Here is a 17,552-nt window from a genome sequence, read left to right on the forward strand (position 1 = left end):
CCCCAAAATACTGTCCAAGTTTCAAAAAAATTGGACCAGGAGGTCCAATTCTGTGAGCCCCCAAAGAAGGTGCCCCTATCCTTCATTATTTCCAGTGGACGGAAGGCATTTAAAAGGTGTGCATTGAAATATAGAATCATAGAATCATAGAGTCGGAAGGGATCTCCAGGGTCATCTAGTCCAACCCCCTGCACAATGCAGGAAACTCACAAAAACCTCCCCCTAAATTCATCATTGCTGTCAGATGGCCATCTGGCCTCTGTTTAAAAACCTCCAAGGAAGGAGAGCCCATCACCTCCCAAGGGAGTCTGTTCCACTGAGGAACCGCTCTAACGGTCAGGAAGTTCTTCCTAATGTTGAGCCAGAAACTCTTTTGATGGCCAGAACTCCCTTTGGAGTGCAATTACACTTGTCACAACCTTGCTCCTGGCTCCACCCTCAAAGTCTGCTGGCTCCACCCCCAAAGTCCCCAGATATTTCTTGAATTGGACTTGGCAACCCTACCTCCAACCCCACCCCACCACAATGACGAGAGGACCTGACAGCCCGAATCAGTCCCCTTGGAGACTGGCCCAAGGTCCCCCAGTGAACTTCCACGGCACAGTGGGGATTCGAACCTGGGTCTCCTGGATCCTAGTGCAACACTCCAACCACTGAGTCACGCTCAGGGTGGCCAAAACTTGCTTAATGTAAGAGCCACAGAGAATAAATGTCAGATGCTTGAGAGCTGCGGAAGGAAGGAAGGAAGGAAGGGAGGGAGGGAGGGAGGGAGGGAGGAAGGAAGGAAGGAAGGAAGGAAGGAAGGAAGGAAGGAAGGAAGGAAGGAAGGAAGGAAGGAAGGAAGGAAGGAAGGACGGGAGGGAAGGAGGGAAGGAGGGAGGAAGGAAGGAAGGAAGGAAGGAAGGAAGGAAGGAAGGAAGGAAGGAAGGGAGGGAGGGAGGGAGGGAGGGAGGGAGGGAGGGAATAGATGGGGATGGGGAGGGAGGGAGAGAGAGGTAGAAAAAAAGCAATTTTAACTTTAAACGCATTCTCCAAGCTGTCAGTTGGCTTAGCTTGGGGATGTGATTTAAAGAATGAAATGCCTTCTCCAAGGCAGCTGATAGGGTGGTGGCGGCTTTGAGAGCCACACAATATGTGTGAAAGAGCCACAGTTTGGCCACCCCTGGATTTAGGACTGCATAAGCTTGCCAGCCTCCTGGCGGGGCCTGGAGATCTCTGGAATTACAACAGATTTCCAGACAACAGAGATCAGTTGCCCTGGAGAAAATGGCTGCTTTGGAGGATGGATTCTACTATGGCATCATTGGCATGATATGTCTTGTGGGTCCTCCCCCAAATGTCCAGGTATACCTCAACCCAGAGTTGGTAACTAGTGCTGCTTGCCAGGATCCCATGGGATTGTGCAAGCATCATTCAAAAGACAATGTTGATGGGTGCAGTGCTTTGGGTGTACAAAGAGGCAATGGAAATGCACTCTTCTTCCACAAGGAGGTGCTGTGCCCCCTCCAGCTAGCCTCCTGTTCCTGAGCACTTCAGGTCTGACAATCTCTCGTCTTCTTTGTTGTGGCCTGCTAAAACCGAAAGCAAGGAGCACTGTACTTTTGTTTCATTGGGATGTGCCGTGTCCACGCACACGCGCACAATGGCATATGCGCTCCACCTCCACATTTTCCTTTCTGCTAGCTCTTTCCATGCCAGAGAAAAACACATCCAGATGATTAGAAAACGTCGACAGCAAACGTAGAAAAAGCATGCATTGGTTTTGCATCAATTAATTCGCCTAGCAGAAGCCAGATGTCTTGGCGGGGGGGGGGGCAGATTTGGGAATAAAAACCGGCACAGGGAGAAACTTTGGGCCTGCTCAACTTGCCTGTCTTATTGGGTTCTTTGGGACACGAGTTTTGTTCTCAAGACGCAGGCGCCTAAATTTTTACGGCCGCTGGAAAGCATCCTTTGTCATTTTCCAAGACACATCCTGCTGCCCAGGTCTGCACACGATCTCACATTCACCCTAAATAATGAATTGACATTTAGAAAACATCACTTTTTGTAGGATTGATCAGCCTCTAGGTGGGGCCTGGAGAGGGACGGTGGCTCAGTGGCAGAGCATCTGCTTGGGAAGCAGAAGGCCCCAGATTCAGCCCCCGGCGTCTCCAACTAAAAGAGGTCCAGGCAAGTAGGCATGAAAAACCTCAACTGGAGACCCTGGAGAGCCATGAATGGGGCTGTGGCTCAGTGGCAGAGCATCTGCTTGGGAAGCAGAAGGCCCCAGATTCAGCCCCCGGCATCTCCAACTAAAAGAGGTCCAGGCAAGTAGGCATGAAAAACCTCAGCTTGAGACCCTGGAGAGCCATGAATGGGGCTGTGGCTCAGTGGTAGAGCATCTGCTTGGTAAGCAGTAGATCCCAGGTTCAATCCCCGGCATCTCCAACTGAAAAGGATCCAGGCAAGTAGACATGGAAAACCTCAGCTGGAAACCCTGGAGAGCCATGAATGGGGCTGTGGCTCAGTGGTAGAGCATCTGCTTGGTAAGCAGAAGGTCCCAGGTTCAATCCCCGGCATCTCCAATTGAAAAGGGTCCTGGCAAGTAGGCGTGGAAAACCTCAGCTGGAGACCCTGGAGAGCTATGAATGGGGCTGTGGATCAGTGGTAGAGCATCTGCTTGGTAAGCAGAAGGTCCCAGGTTCAATCCCCGGCATCTCCAACTAAAAAGGGACCAGGCAAAAAGGCGTGAAAAACCTCAGCTGGAGACCCTGGAGAGCCATGAATGGGGCTGTGGCTCAGTGGTAGAGCATCTGCTTGGTAAGCAGAAGGTCCCAGGTTCAGCCCCCGGCATCTCCAACTAAAAAGGGTCCAGGCAAGTAGGCGTGAAAAACCTCCTGGAGAGCCGCTGCCAGTCTGAGTAGACAATATTGACTTTGATGGACCCAGGGTCTGATTCAGTATAAGGTAGCTTCATATGTTCACTTTTCAACTGAAGAACTCACACAGCCTTGAGTTATTCCGCTGTGAAATGCTTTCTGAGTTCCTGGGGAAAGCCTTAAAGCAGGGGTGTCAAACATGTGGCCTGGGGGCCACATCAGGCCCTCAGAGGGCTCCCATCAGGCCCCGCAGCAATTGCCAGTCATCTGCTTCCTTCTCCCTCTCTCCTGCTTCCTTCTGCATTGCAGCTTGCTTTGCAAGGCTTGCTCAATCACACAGGAGCTACAGAGCAAGGCTTCTATTTTCTCTATTGGCTTTCTCCCTTGGAAAAGAAGGGGGGGAGGGAGAGCAGGCTCTCTCAAACGCACAGCAGAGCTACTGAGCCAAACCGCTCTTCCTTCTATTGGCTGGGGCTCCTCCCCCTCCTGGTCCCTGAAGAAGGAAGGAAAGAGCCAGAGCTTCCTTTGCCCAGCTCCCTGGATCCCCTGGGAGAGATAAAAAGAAAGTACCTTTTAAGACCAATGAATGCTAATGTTTTAAGGCTGTTTAAAGTGTTTTTTTTTTTAAATCTTTGTGTTTGTCTGTGTCCTTTATAAAGTTTATATCTCCGCTACATTGCATTACATTTTATTACACACATGACCCGGCCTGACAAGGTCTCATTTATGTCGGATCCAGTCCTCATAACATAACAGATGAGTTTGACAACCAAGCCCTAGAGCATTGTGCCCTGCTGAGGCCCCTCCCCTCCTCAAACCTCACCCCTCCTAGCTCCAAACTGGAGAGCCCGTTTGATGTAGTGGTTAAGTGAGCAGACTCTTATCTGGGAGAACCGGGTTTGATTCCCCACTCCTCCACTTGCAGCTGCTGGAATGGCCTTGGGTCAGCCAGAGCTCTCTTCTCTGGGAGAACCGGGTTTGATTCCCCACTCCTCCACCTGCACCTGCTGGAATGGCCTTGGGTCAGCCAGAGCTCTCTTATCTGGGAGAACCAGGTTTGATTCCCCACTCCTCCACTTGCACCTGCTGGAATGGCCTTGGGTCAGCCAGAGCTCTCTCATCTGTGAGAACCGGGTTTGATTCCCCACTCCTCCACTTGCAGCTGCTGGAATGGCCTTGGGTCAGCCAGAGCTCTCTTATCTGGGAGAACCGGGTTTGATTCCCCACTCCTCCACTTGCACCTGCTGGAATGGCCTTAGGTCAGCCAGAGCTCTCTTATCTGGGAGAACCGGGTTTGATTCCACACTCCTCCACTTGCACCTGCTGGAATGGCCTTGGGTCAGGCAGAGCTCTCTTATGTGGGAGAACCGGGTTTGATGCCACACTCCTCCACTTGCAGCTGCTGGAATGGCCTTGGGTCAGCCAGAGCTCTCTTATCTGGGAGAACAGGGTTTGATTCCCCACTCCTCCACTTGCAGCTGCTGGAATGGCCTTGGGTCAGCCATAGCTCTCTTATCTGGGAGAACCGGGTTTGATTCCACACTCCTCCACTTGCAGCTGCTGGAATGGCCTTGGGTCAGCCATAGCTCTCTTATCTGGGAGAACAGATTTGATTCCCCACTCCTCCACTTGCAGCTGCTGGAATGGCCTTGGGTCAGCCAGAGCTATCTTATCTGGGAGAACCGGGTTTGATTCCCCACTCCTCCACTTGCAGCTGCTGGAATGGCCTTGGGTCAGCCAGAGCTCTCTTATCTGGGAGAACCGGGTTTGATTCCCCACTCCTCCACTTGCACCTGCTGGAATGGCCTTGGGTCAGGCAGAGCTCTCTTATCTGGGAGAACCGGGTTTGATTCCCCACTCCTCCACTTGCACCTGCTGGAATGGCCTTGGGTCAGGCAGAGCTCTCTTATCTGGGAGAACCGGGTTTGATTCCCCACTCCTCCACTTGCAGCTGCTGGAATGGCCTTGGGTCAGCCATAGCTCTCTTATCTGGGAGTACCGGGTTTGATTCCACACTCCTCCACTTGCAGCTGCTGGAATGGCCTTGGGTCAGCCAGAGCTATCTTATCTGGGAGAACCGGGTTTGATTCCCCCCTCCTCCACTTGCACCTGCTGGAATGGCCTTGGGTCAGCCAGAGCTCTCTTATCTGGGAGAACCGGGTTTGATTCTCCACTCCTCCACTTACAGCTGCTAGCATGGCCTTGGGTCAGCCATAGCCCTGGCAGAGGTTGTCCTTGAAAGGGCAGCTGCTGTGAGAGCCCTCTCCAGCCCCACCCACCTCACAGGGTTTCTGTTGTGAGAGAGGAAGATAAAGGAGATTGTGAGCCGCTCTGAGACTCTTCGGAGTGGAGGGCGGGATATAAATCCAATATCTTCATCTACCTCACAGGGTGTCTGTTGTGGGGGAGGAAGGTAAAGGAGATTGTGAGCCGCTCTGAGACTCTTCGGAGTGGAGGGCGAGATATAAATTCAATATCTTCATCTACCTCACAGGGTGTCTGTTGTGGGGGAGGAAGGGAAAGCAGATTGTGAGCCGCTCTGAGACTCTTCAGAGTGGAGGGCGGGATATAAATCCAATATCATCTTCTTCATAACAGATGAGTTTGACACCCAAGCCCTAGGGCATTGTCCCCTGCTGAGGCCCCTCCCCTCCTCAAACCTCGCCCCTCCTAGCTCCACCCCCAAAGCCTCCAGGTATTTTCCAACACAGACCTGGCAACCCTAGTGCAAACCAACATGAGCACTTTTATTTAAGGAACTCCATTTAGGGTTGCCAATCCCCAGGTGGGGGCAGGGGATCCCCCGGTTTGGACGCCCACCCCCGTTCAGGGTCATCAGAAGGGGGGGGGGGGAATGTCTCCTGGGCACTCCATTATTCTCCATGGAGACCCATTCCCATAGGGAATAATGAAGGATTGATCCACAGGTATCTGGGGGCCTTTTTGAGTTAGAGGCACCAAATTTGCAGCATAGCATCCGGTGCCTCTCCTCAAAACACCCTCCAAAAGGACTGGACCAGGGGGTCCAATGCTATGAGCCTCCAAAGAAGGTGCCCCTATCCTTCATTATTTCCAATGGCGGGAAGGCCTTGAAAAGGTGTGCGGTCCCTTTCAATGTGACGGTCAGACCACCCTTTGGAGTTCAATTGTGCTTGTCAAAATCTTGCTTCTGGCTCCACCCCCAAAGTCTCCTGGCGCCACCTTCAAAGTCCCCAGACATTTCTTGAATTGGACTTGGCAACCCTAACTCCCTTCTAGATAAGGAAGAGGAGAGAGAGATTTCCTGACCTAGTCTAACTAGTTAGATGGACTGAGATACAGGAAACTGTTCTGTTCGCTTGTTGCCAAGGTAGAGTCAGGCTACATGGCTGGGGCCCAAATGTGGTTGGTAGATAGAAATCATTGGTTTGACCTGGAGGGTCTTCTCATCCATAGATTGCCTGCAGTCTAGTCCACTCCGTCTCCCAGAGTGCTTTGCTGCAGGACCACAGCCGCACAACCTGCAGAACCTCGGTTTCCAAAATGGCTGCCAAGTTGTTGCCAGGGTTCCGTGCAGTCCCTTGGCGGGGGCTCCTTTCCTCTTCGGTCCACAGTGCCACGGAGCTGGCGCCCCTCAGAAGATCTTAAAGCCCTTCAGCAAAGTCAACGTCGGGGCCTTTCTCTTGCTCTGAGCCCGCGAGGATTTCACCGTAACCAGTTTGGCTTGGGCCACCGAAGGGATCTCCTTGTAGTTGACGGTGGAGAGCGTGTTGAAGGTGCAGCTGGCCAAGGCGTGCTTGGAGGCCACGGCGGCTGGCGGGAGGAGGTGGAGGGGAGACTTCTCCTCGAGGATGAACAGGGGGCGGATGGCCACGTGCCGCTCCGTCTCCCGCCTCACCTCTCGGACAGCTTCGTGGAACACGTGCTGCACGGACTCGAAATCGAGGCAGGCCGAGACTTCGTAGAACAAGCAGCCATATTTGGTGGCGAGAGACGCTCCCTCAGCCTTGGTGACCTGCCTGGAAAAGGTATCCAGAAATGTAAGGTAAGAAGGATGCCTTTAAGTTAAGGGTGGCCAAACTGTGGCTCAGGAGCCACCTGTGGCTCTTTCACCCATCTTGTGTGGCTCTTGAAGCCCCCACCACCCCATCAGCTGGCTCGGAGAAGGCATTTCTCTCTTCAAATCACTTCGCCAAGCCAGCTGACGGCTTGGAGAATGCACGTAAAGTTAAAGTTGCTTTCTTTCCACTTCTCCCTCCCATCTATTTGCCGTCCTTCCTTGCTTGCGACTCTGCTGTTTATTCTATGTGGCTCTTACATTAAGCAAGTTTGGCCACCCCGGCTTTAAGTGGTAGAAGGCTAGTCTGAGTGAGGGAGAGAAAAGGGAACACAGGCTTTCGCAAATGAAATGCAAGCTGGTGATCAGGCAGGCATGAAAGGACTGTGAAGAATGCACAGCAAAAAATATAACACAGATCAATCAGCACAGTCAACAACCAGCGTCCTTATCTTCGCACCCCTTCCAACCCTCCCAGCAATTAACACAGAACAATGGTCACATTCAACAGCCAATTTCCTTATCACTACCCTTCCAAGAACATAAGAACATAAGAGAAGCCATTTTGGATCAGACCAATGGCCCATCCAGTCCAACACTCTGTGTCACACATAAGAGAAGCCATGTTGGATCAGGCCAATGGCCCATCCAGTCCAACACTCTGTGTCACACAGTGGCAAAAAATTTTATATATACACACACACTGTGGCTAATAGCCACTGATGGATCTCTGCTCCATATTTTTATCTAAACCCCTCTTGAAGGTGGCTATGCTTGTGGCCGCCACCACCTCCTGTGGCAGTGAATTCCACATGTTAATCACCCTTTGGAAGCCCCACCAAACAATGGGCACATCCACAAACCTATTGCCCTTTCACCACACCCCCTCCAGCCTAGAAATAGCAGCTCTCCAGCAGCCCTGGCCTCCCTCAATGCACATCAGCCAAGAAGGTCAGAGCACCTGCTCCGGCTGCAACGCCACTGAGGATGTTCTCCGCAGCCGAGAACGAAACGTCTGGAAGAAAAACTTTCTCCAGTAGAACACGGCACTTGAGCCTGAAGGATTCTACAAACCTTAATGATGTTACCAGCCGTGAAAACCTGAAATCTTTGATAAAAAAATATAAAGATTTTCAAGTACATTAGTAGCAGGAAACCAGCCAAGGAGGCAGGGGTAAAAGGATTACTGAAGGACGAGAGCAGGCCTCAGATTCAGCAGGAGCTCACAGAAGCTCCTGAACCTTTCTGAGGGTTCCCCCTCCTCCTCCCTACCTACCTTGTCCACTAAATAGGAGGTGCAGAGAGCGGGCAGCCAGCCAGCCAGCCACCAAAGGCTTTGCGATGCCCCCAGCAGCCCTCATTAACCCTTAGAGAAGCCCGTGTCACCCTTTCTTCACTTCTTATGTGATTTTTCGGTGTCGGGTGGCTTGCTGGCCTTTTGACTGGGGTGGTGGTGGTGGCCCAGAAAAGCCGTGGGCCAGCGAGGCCTGCTTGAGCTGGCTGGATTGCTAGTCAGCCCATGCAGGCCTCGCTTGCCCGGGGCTCTCCTTTCTTGAATTGGGTTGCTTTTAGCTGGGGTAATCGGTATATGCTAATTTTTCTACAAAACAACCCCTGGACGAGAGGGAAATGATTGAGAAGCTGAATCCTTCCCCACCCCCTTCTATCTTCAGTCTCAAAGATGGGAGAGTGTTTACCCACTCCAGAGCCGCCAATTTGGGGAGAGGTATTGAAAGACCTGAGTGAGACTGAGGTGATGAGAGAGGAGCTCCTGGGACTGATGGACAGATTAAAAACTGACAAATCACCAGGCCCAGATGCCATGCAACCAAGACTTCTGAAAGAACTCAAATGTGAATTTGTGGATCGCCTGACAAAAACATGCAATCTATTCAGGGGTCGTTTCGTAGAAAGCTCATTAGCACAACTCATTTGCATATGCCACACACACCCCTGACATCATTGGAAGGTGGACTCAATTAGATCAGCTCAGCATCTCCCCTAAAATGCTTCTTGATTTATAACTGCCATCATAAAACCTCACTCCCATCATACTTTTTAAATGACTTTCTCCTATGCGGCCGTAGTGGCATGAGGAAGATTTCCATCTCTCTGCTTTATGTGTTTTGGTTATTTTCCCATTTCCCGTGGGGAAAAATATGAGAAAGTTTGTAAAATCTTAGAGTACAGCAGAATTTTCATGGGGGGGGGGGCGGGGTCGAACAATGGAGTCCAAAAGCAATTATTGGGGGGTTGGGGGTAAGAAAGAAAGAGCACAATAAAATTTAGCGGTTCCAGAGCTCTGCTCCTATGAGCTCCTGCCCAAAATGAGGCCTGGCAACCATGATGGTGCCCACGCGGGTACCACGTTGGGCTGGAACACTTTCCCTGTGAAGAAAGGTTGAAACGCTTAGGGCTCTTTAGCTTGGAGAAACGTCGACTGCGGGGTGACATGATAGAGGTTTATAAGATAATGCATGGGATGGAGAAAGTAGAGAAAGAAGTACTTTTCTCTCTTTCTCACAATACAAGAACTCGTGGGCATTCGATGAAATTGCTGAGCAGACAGGTTAAAACGGATAAAAGGAAGTACTTCTTCACCCAAAGGGTGATTAACATGTGGAATTCACTGCCACAGGAGGTGGTGGCGGCCACAAGCATAGCCACCTTCAAGAGGGGGTTAGATAAAAATATGGAGCACAGGTCCATCAGTGGCTATAAGCCACAGTGTGTGTGTGTGTGTATATATATATATATATTTGGCCGCTGTGTGACACAGAGTGTTGGACTGGAGGGGCCACTGGCCTGATCCAACATGGCTTCTCTTATGTTCTTATGTGACACAGAGTGTTGGACTGGATGGGCCACTGGCCTGATCCAACAGGGCTTCTCTTATGTGACACAGAGTGTTGGACTGGAGGGGCCACTGGCCTGACTCAAAATGGCTTCTCTTATGTTCTTATGTGACACAGAATGTTGGACTGGATGGGCCATTGGCCTGATCCAACATGGCTTCTCTTATGTTCTTATGTGACACAGAATGTTGGACTGGATGGGCCATTGGCCTGATCCAACATGGCTTCTCTTATGTTCTTATGTGACACAGAATGTTGGACTGGATGGGCCATTGGCCTGATCCAACATGGCTTCTCTTATGTGACACAGACTGTTGGACTGGAGGGGCCACTGGCCTGATCCAACATGGCTTCTCTTATGTGACACAGAGTGTTGGACTGGATGGGCCATTGGCCTGATCTAACATGGCTTCTCTTATGTTCTCCGAACTCGCCTGTTCCTCCCGTGCAACCACCTCCTCTCCTGTAGCCTCCTCCTCCTCCTCACCTGTACTGCTCCATGTCCTGCTTGTTTCCCACGAGGAGAACCGGGGATTCATGCGGGGTGTTTTTCGAGTGGAGCGCAAGGACATCCAGGTACAGCTGGCAGCCCTCAAAGCTCTTTCGGTTGTCGATGCTGTAGACCACCAGGTAGGCATGGGCCCAGTTCAGGTAGCGTTCACAGCTTACTGGGGCATCCTAGAGGAGAAACGCATCATCAGGAATAGTCACCGGCAGTGTTCCCTGTAAGCTGAGTTCGCCTGAGCCACCTCACCAATTTTTAACCTCCGGCTCACGTCAGGGTTGCCAGTCCCCAGGTGGGGGCAGGGGATCCCCGGTTTGGAGGCCCTCCCCCCGCTTCAGGGTCGTCAGAAAGCGGGGGGAGGGGAGGGGAGGGGAGGGAAATGTCTGCTGGGAACTCTGTTATTCCCTAGGGAGATTTATTCTCATAAAAAATCATGGACAATTGATCCGCAGGTATCTGGGGCTCTGGGGGGGCTGTTTTTTGAGGTAGAGGCACCAAGTTTTCAGTAGAGCATCTAGTGCCTCTCCCCAAAATATCCCCCGAGTTTCAAAATGATTGGACCAGGGGGTCCAATTCTATGGGCCCCAAAAGAAGGTGCCCCTATCCTTCATTATTTCCTATGGAAGGAAGGCATTGAAAAGGTGTGCCGTCCCTTTCAATGTGATGGCCAGAACTCCCTTTGGAGTTCAATGATGCTTGTCACAGCCTTGATCTTAGGTCCACCCCTAATTTCTCCTGGCTCCACCCCCAAAGTCCCCAGATATTTCTTAAATTGGACTTGGCAACCCTAGCTCGCGTATTTTTGTCTTCGCTCAGGAAAAATGGCCCCAGAGCACACTAATTTATGCAGCAGCTCACAACTTTAATGCCAGCAGCTCACAGCGTTAATGCCAGTTGCTCACAATGTAGAATTTTTGCTAACAAGCCTCTGCAGCTTAGAGGGAACATCGGTTCCCAGCATTCCAGTAGGCTGAGTTCAAGGAAAGCTGTCAGCTCCAAGCAAAGTACGCTCCACCTTTCCTGACCCTTCCCTTTTGAATGGCCAGCAGCAGGGCTGTTTTTGTAGGAAAAGCCCAGCAGGAGCTAGGCTTGCCAAGTCCAATTCAAGAAATATCTGCGGACTTTGGGGGTGGAGCCAGGAGACATTAGGGGCGGAGCCAAGATCAAGGCTGTGACAAGCATCATTGAACTCCAAAGGGAGTTCTGGCCATCACATTTAAAGGGACGGCACGCCTTTTCAATGCCTTCTTTCCATAGGAAATCATGAAGGATAGGGGCACCTTCTTTTGGGGCTCACAGAATTGGACCCCCTGGTCCAATCTTTTTGAAACTTGGGGGGCATTTTGGGGAGAACCACTAGATGCTATACTGAAAATTTGGTGCCTCTATCCCAAATAACAGCCCCCCCAGAGCCCCAAATACCCACGGATCAATTCCCCATGATTTTCTATGGGAATAAATATCTATAGGGAATAATAGAGTTCTCAGCAGACATTTCCCTCTCCTCCCCCCGCTTTCTGACGACCCTGAAGCGGGGGAAGGGTCTCCAAACCAGGGGATCCCCTGCCCCCACCTGGGGATTGGCAACCCTAGCAGGAGCTCATTTACATATTAGGCCACACACCCCTGATGTCACCATTGTTTCATGCAGGGCTTTTTGGGTAGCACCAAGCCAGGAGAAGAAGAAGAAGAAGATATTGGATTTATATCCCGCCCTCCACTCCGAAGAGTCTCAGAGCGGCTCACAATCTCCTTTACCTTCCTCCCCCACAACAGACACCCTGTGAGGTAGGTGGGGCTGGAGAGGGCTCTCACAGCAGCTGCCAAGGACAACCTCTGCCAGAGCTATGGCTGACCCAAGGCCATGCTAGCAGGTGCAAGTGGAGGAGTGGGGGATCAAACCCAGTTCTCCCAGATAAGAGAGCTATGGCTGACCCAAGGCCATTCCAGCAGCTGCAAGTGGAGGAGTGGGGAATCCAACCTGGTTCTCCCAGATAAGAGAGCTCTGGCTGACCCAAGGCCATTCCAGCAGGTGCAAGTGGAGGAGTGGGGAATCAAACCCGGTTCTCCCAGATAAGAGAGCTCTGGCTGACCCAAGGCCATTCCAGCAGGTGCAAGTGGAGGAGTGGGGAATCAAACCCGGTTCTCCCAGATAAGAGTCCGCACACTTAACCACTACACCAAACTGGCACAGGAGATAAAAATTACAGCCACAGCTGATGGCGAAAGTAAAATAAAAGAAAAAAATAAAATAAAATTTTAGTACTCAGCTAAAAATTCCCCGCGTGTTTCACCAACAAGTTTCTTTAGGGGGATCTGTAATATAGTACACAAATGCAATACTGAGTTCTCATAATGTTATAGCAATGGTTATTTTGTGAAAATTATGGAAATCAATAAAGCGTCGCTTTAAGAAAATCAAACTGTAATATGTACGGATTCCCTTGAAGATGCCTGTTGGAGAAATGCACAGGAAACTTTCAACCAAATATTAAAGTATATTTTTTACTTTTGTGGGACCATCTGCCTTGGACTTATTTTTTAAATGTCTTTTAAATATGAGCCCCGTGGTGCAGAGTGGTAAAGCTGCAGTACTGCAGTCTGAGCTCTCTGCTCATAACCTGAATTTGAGCTTGGCGGAAGCTGGTTCAGGTAGCCGGCTCCAGGTTGACTCAGCCCTCCATCCTTCCGAGGTCAGTAAAATGAGTACCAGCTTGCTGGGGGGGAAGTGTAGATGCCTGGGGAAGGCAATGGCAAACCACCCCATTAAAAAGTCTGCCAAGAAAACATCGTGATGCGACGTCACCCCAGAGTCAGAAACGACTGGTGCTTGCACAGGGGACTACCTTTTGCTCTTTTAAAAATAAACATTATATGAACATAACACCCCACCACCACCAAAAAAAAAACACCTGCATAGTTTTAAAGTCTCTTAATGATTGCTGGGACCCTTTCTCTTCAGTTCCAAGCACGCCCACTTTTCCACACAGAGTTTCTGATAACCTGCCTCAAAGTGGGTAATAGACTATATTCTTGTGGCAGGGAGTTCTGCAGTCCACAATGATGAAGTCAGGTGCTTTCTTTGGCCTGCCCTGAAACAGAGTCTCTTCTTTCCACTGACTTATCGGTAACACCAAGGGTCAAAAGTTCTCTCTCTCCACACACCTTTCATAGTTTTATGCTTGGCCATCCCATTTATTTAAAACATGTATTAGTTTCCTTAACAGAGCCCATCTTACAACATAGATAAAATATGTAAAATTAATCAAACAAAAAACATATAGTTTAGTTTAGAAGAATTGCGGATTTATACCCTGCCCTTCTCCCTGAATCAGAGACTCAGAGTGGCTTACAATCTCCTATATCTTCTCCCCCCACAACAGACACCCTGTGAGGTGGGTGGGACTGAGAGGGCTCTCACAGCAGCTGCCCTTTCAAGGACAACTCCTGCGAGAGCTATGACTGACCCAAGGCCCTTCCAGCAGCTGCAAGTGGAGAAGTGGGGAATCAAACCTGGTTCTCCCAGGTAAGAGTCCACGCACTTAACCACCACTGCACCAAACTGGCTCTTAATTAAACCGGTTTGGTGTAGTGGTTAAGTGTGCGGACTCTTATCTGGGAGAACCAGGTTTGATTCCCCACTCCTCCACTTGCACCTGCTGGAATGGCCTTGGGTCAGCCATAGCTCTGGCAGAGGTTGTCCTTGAAAGGGCAGCTGCTGTGAGAGCCCTCTCCAGCCCCACCCACCTCACAGGGTGTCTCTTTTGGGGGAGGAAGGGAAAGGAGCTTGTGATTCGCTCTGAGACTCTTCGGAGTGGAGGGCGGGATATAAATCCAATATCTTCATCTACCTCACAGGGTGTCTGTTGTGGGGGGGGGGGAGGGAAAGGAGATTGTGAGCCGCTCTGAGACTCTTCGGAGTGGAGGGCGGGATATAAATCCAATATCTTCATCTACCTCACAGGGTGTCTGTTGTGGGGGGGGGAGGAAAGGAGATTGTGAGACGCTCTGAGACTCTTCGGAGTGGAGGGCGGGATATAAATCCAATATCTTCATCTACCTCACAGGGTGTCTGTTGTGGGGAAAGAAGGGAAAGGAGATTGTGAGCCACTCTGAGACTCTTTGGAGTGGAGGGTGGGATATAAATCCAATATCTTCATCTACCTCACAGGGTGTCTGTTGTGGGGGAGGAAGGTAAAGGAGATTGTGAGCCGCTCTGAGACTCTTCGGAGTGGAGGGCGGGATATAAATCCAATATCTTCATCTACCTCACAGGGTGTCTGTTGTGGGGAAAGAAGGGAAAGGAGATTGTGAGCCGCTCTGAGACTCTTCGGAGTGGAGGGCGGGATAGAAATCCAATATCTTCTTTTTCTTCTAAAAACATATAGACTTCAGAGGATGGTGGAAGAAAGGAGGGCCCGGGGTGACTTTGTCTATGGAGTCGCAAAGAGTCGGAGTCGACTGTGCAACTGAACAACAATAATAAAAACATATAAACCAAGATTTAAAAGCACAATTCAGGACTGCTAACAATTTAGCCCAATGCAGTGCTGGGAGGGGGGGGGGGCGGCCTTCAGATGCCACAAATGTGTCTGCGTTAAGCCAGGGGGGTGTGCAAACTCAGGCTGTTCGTGGGCTCATGCCCCCTCACTCGAGTGGGAAACCCCTGATGGAAACAAACCTGTGACAGACAGCCAAATGGAAATATGCCAGTTACCTGGAAGTCAGTTTAATTCCTGCACTCCAGGATTCTAAATATGGATTAAACTTGGTTTAGAATCCTAGTTGGGAGAAGAGCGGGGGGGGGGGCTAACAGAAGTGAATCCACCCGCCGGCATTCACAGGTAAGGTAAGGAAAGGTCCCCTGTGCAAGCACCAGTCGTTTCCGACTCTGGGGTGACATTGCTCTCACGTTTTCACAGCAGACTTTTTTTATGGGGTGATTTGCATTTCCTTTCCCCAGGCCTCTACACTTTCCCCCCAGCAAGCTGGGGACTCATTTGACCAACCTCGGAAGGATGGAAGGAACCTCATTTTCCCCAGTCTTCTACACTTTCCCCCAGCAAGCTGGGGACTCATTTGACCAACCTCGGAAGGATGGAAGGAACCTCATTTTCCCCAGTCTTCTACACTTTCCCCCCAGCAAGCTGGGGACTCATTTGACCAACTTCGGAAGGATGGAAGGCTGAGTCAACCTCGAGCCGGCTACTTGAAAACCCAGCTTCCGCCAGGGATCGAACTCAGGTCGTGAGCAGAGCTTAGGACTGCAATACTGCAGCTTTAACACTCTGCGCCACGGGGCTCTTCTTCACGGGTAAACCAGGATTCTAACCAGGATTATGCAACTGTTAATTTGGTGTCAGATTAACTCATGAAGCTGTCTTCTACGGAATCAGACCTCCTGGTCCGTCGATGGTCTATTCGGACCGGCCATGGCTCTCCAGGGTCTCAGCGAGGTCTTTCACATCCCCTGCTGCCAGGTCTTTTAACTAGAGGTGCTGGAGTTCGAACCTGGGACCTTCTGTATGCCAACCACAGGCTCTGCCCCTGAGCCACAGCGCGCAAGTTTGTTGTGATGTCCGAATGAAGTCCCAAGTTGTGTGAGAGAGCGTGAAGAGCTCCACATCGTTAATAATCGCACACACTGCCACGGCTCATCTTTTTCCTAAAACGAATCCTAACCTTGAGTCTAGGCTTGCCAATCTCCAGGTCCCAGTGGGAGTTCTTCCGCTTTCCCAGGTTCCTTCCCGCTTCCAGTCAGCTGGCCAGTGGGGGGAAGCCCCCGCCCCCAGAGGACCATGAGCCTTTCCACCTCTGGAGGCTTCAGTCTCCGATTGAAAGGCTTCCTCTTGAGATGGTGTGGCTGTGTTACTTTGGAGAAGTTGGCAGCAACTCGTGAGTAGAGAGGCCAATCTCTCACTTCAGAGTCGCCAGAAACGGGGGTGCGTGGGGGGGGGGGGAGGGAAACGTCTGCTGAGCACATCATTATTCCCTATGTGGAGATCGATTCTCATAGGGTATAATGGGGAATTGATCTGGAGGTTTCGGGGGCTCTGGGGGAGCTGTTTCTTGAGGTAGAGGCACCAAAATTTCAATATAGTATCTAGTGGAACCAACTTCCGGAGGAAGTGCGGGCCCTGCGGAACCTTGACCAGTTCCGCAGGGCTGCAGCTGCAAGACCGCCCTTTTCAGACAAGCCTATGCCGATATCGACTGCTGAGTTGCTAAGAATAAAGAACCGCCATCTATAATACGATCACGGAACTATCTAAACTGGCAGAACCAGCGCCAAACAATTTTATTGCTGCCAGATATATTTAATGTAATTTGAATTATGTATTTTAACTTAATTAACTGGTTTTTATGTTTAATTTCTTTTTAATTGTTAAATTTAAAGTTTTATCTATTTATGTTAATTGTGTGAAATGTTGTTAGCCGCCCTGAGGCGGGGGAGGCAGGATATAAATAAAATCTATTATTATTATTATTATTATTATTATTATTATTATTATTATTATTATTATTATTATTATTAGTGCCTCTCCTCAAAGTACCTCCCCAAGTTTCAAAACTATTGGACCAAGGGGTCCAATTCTATGAGCCCCAAAAGAAGGTGCCCCTATCCTTCAATATTTCCTATGGATGGAAGACATTTAAAAAGGTGTGCTGTCCCTTTAAATGTAATGGCCAGAACTCCCTTGGAGTCCAATGATGCTTGTCACACCCTTATTCCTGGCTCCACCCCCAGTGTCTCCCGGCTCCACCCCCAAAGTCCCCAGATATTTCTTGAATTGGACTTGGCAACCCTACTCATAGGGAAAGGGGGCTGCAAAGTCCAGCTGTTAGCAACCTCCCCCTCCCCTTTTGTCTATTGTTTCAATGCCCGCCCCCCCCCCCAAGCCATCGGACATACTTTGCGCTTGGTTGGCAGCGCATGAACAGCCCATTGTGCCAGTGCATGCTGGACTGGGGAACTCTGAGATATGCCAGGTTAGCAAATTCTGCTTCTCCAGGTGGGGTGGGGTGGGGGGGGGGGTGTCTGCTGGCTGGCTTTGGTATTTGCTTATTAGATCTGTGACTCAGCTTTTTCGAATGCTAATTAAAAAGTGCTCTGGTTTCAGCTTTAGGAGAAACCCTGCTCTGTTTGCCTGAGAGCTGCCCTCCATTTGAGGTGTTTTGGTGCAGCAAGTAAAAGCTACACCCATTTAAGGGTTGCCAACTCGAGATTGGGAAATTCGTGGAGATATAAAGGTCAAGTCGGGGGGGGGGGTTCAGGGAGGGGAGGGGCCTCAGCG

At 50.5% G+C, this 17,552-nt stretch overlaps 1 protein-coding gene across 1 annotated transcript in view; it reads right to left on the reverse strand.

Moving 5' to 3' along the window:
- Positions 1-6,292: 6,292 nt before the first annotated feature.
- RASL12 (RAS like family 12) overlaps positions 6,293-17,552 on the reverse strand; it is an 80,884-nt gene continuing 69,624 nt past the window's right edge. The window contains exons 4-5 of the mRNA XM_060260095.1: positions 10,240-10,430; positions 6,293-6,859 (exon numbers count right to left, since the gene is read on the reverse strand). Of these exons, the coding sequence (XP_060116078.1) occupies positions 6,475-6,859; positions 10,240-10,430 (576 nt within the window). The 3' untranslated portion in view covers positions 6,293-6,474. The remainder of the gene's footprint in view (positions 6,860-10,239; positions 10,431-17,552) is intronic.

The sequence above is a fragment of the Heteronotia binoei genome, chromosome 19, assembly GCF_032191835.1.
Source record: "Heteronotia binoei isolate CCM8104 ecotype False Entrance Well chromosome 19, APGP_CSIRO_Hbin_v1, whole genome shotgun sequence".
Taxonomy (NCBI): domain Eukaryota; kingdom Metazoa; phylum Chordata; class Lepidosauria; order Squamata; family Gekkonidae; genus Heteronotia; species Heteronotia binoei.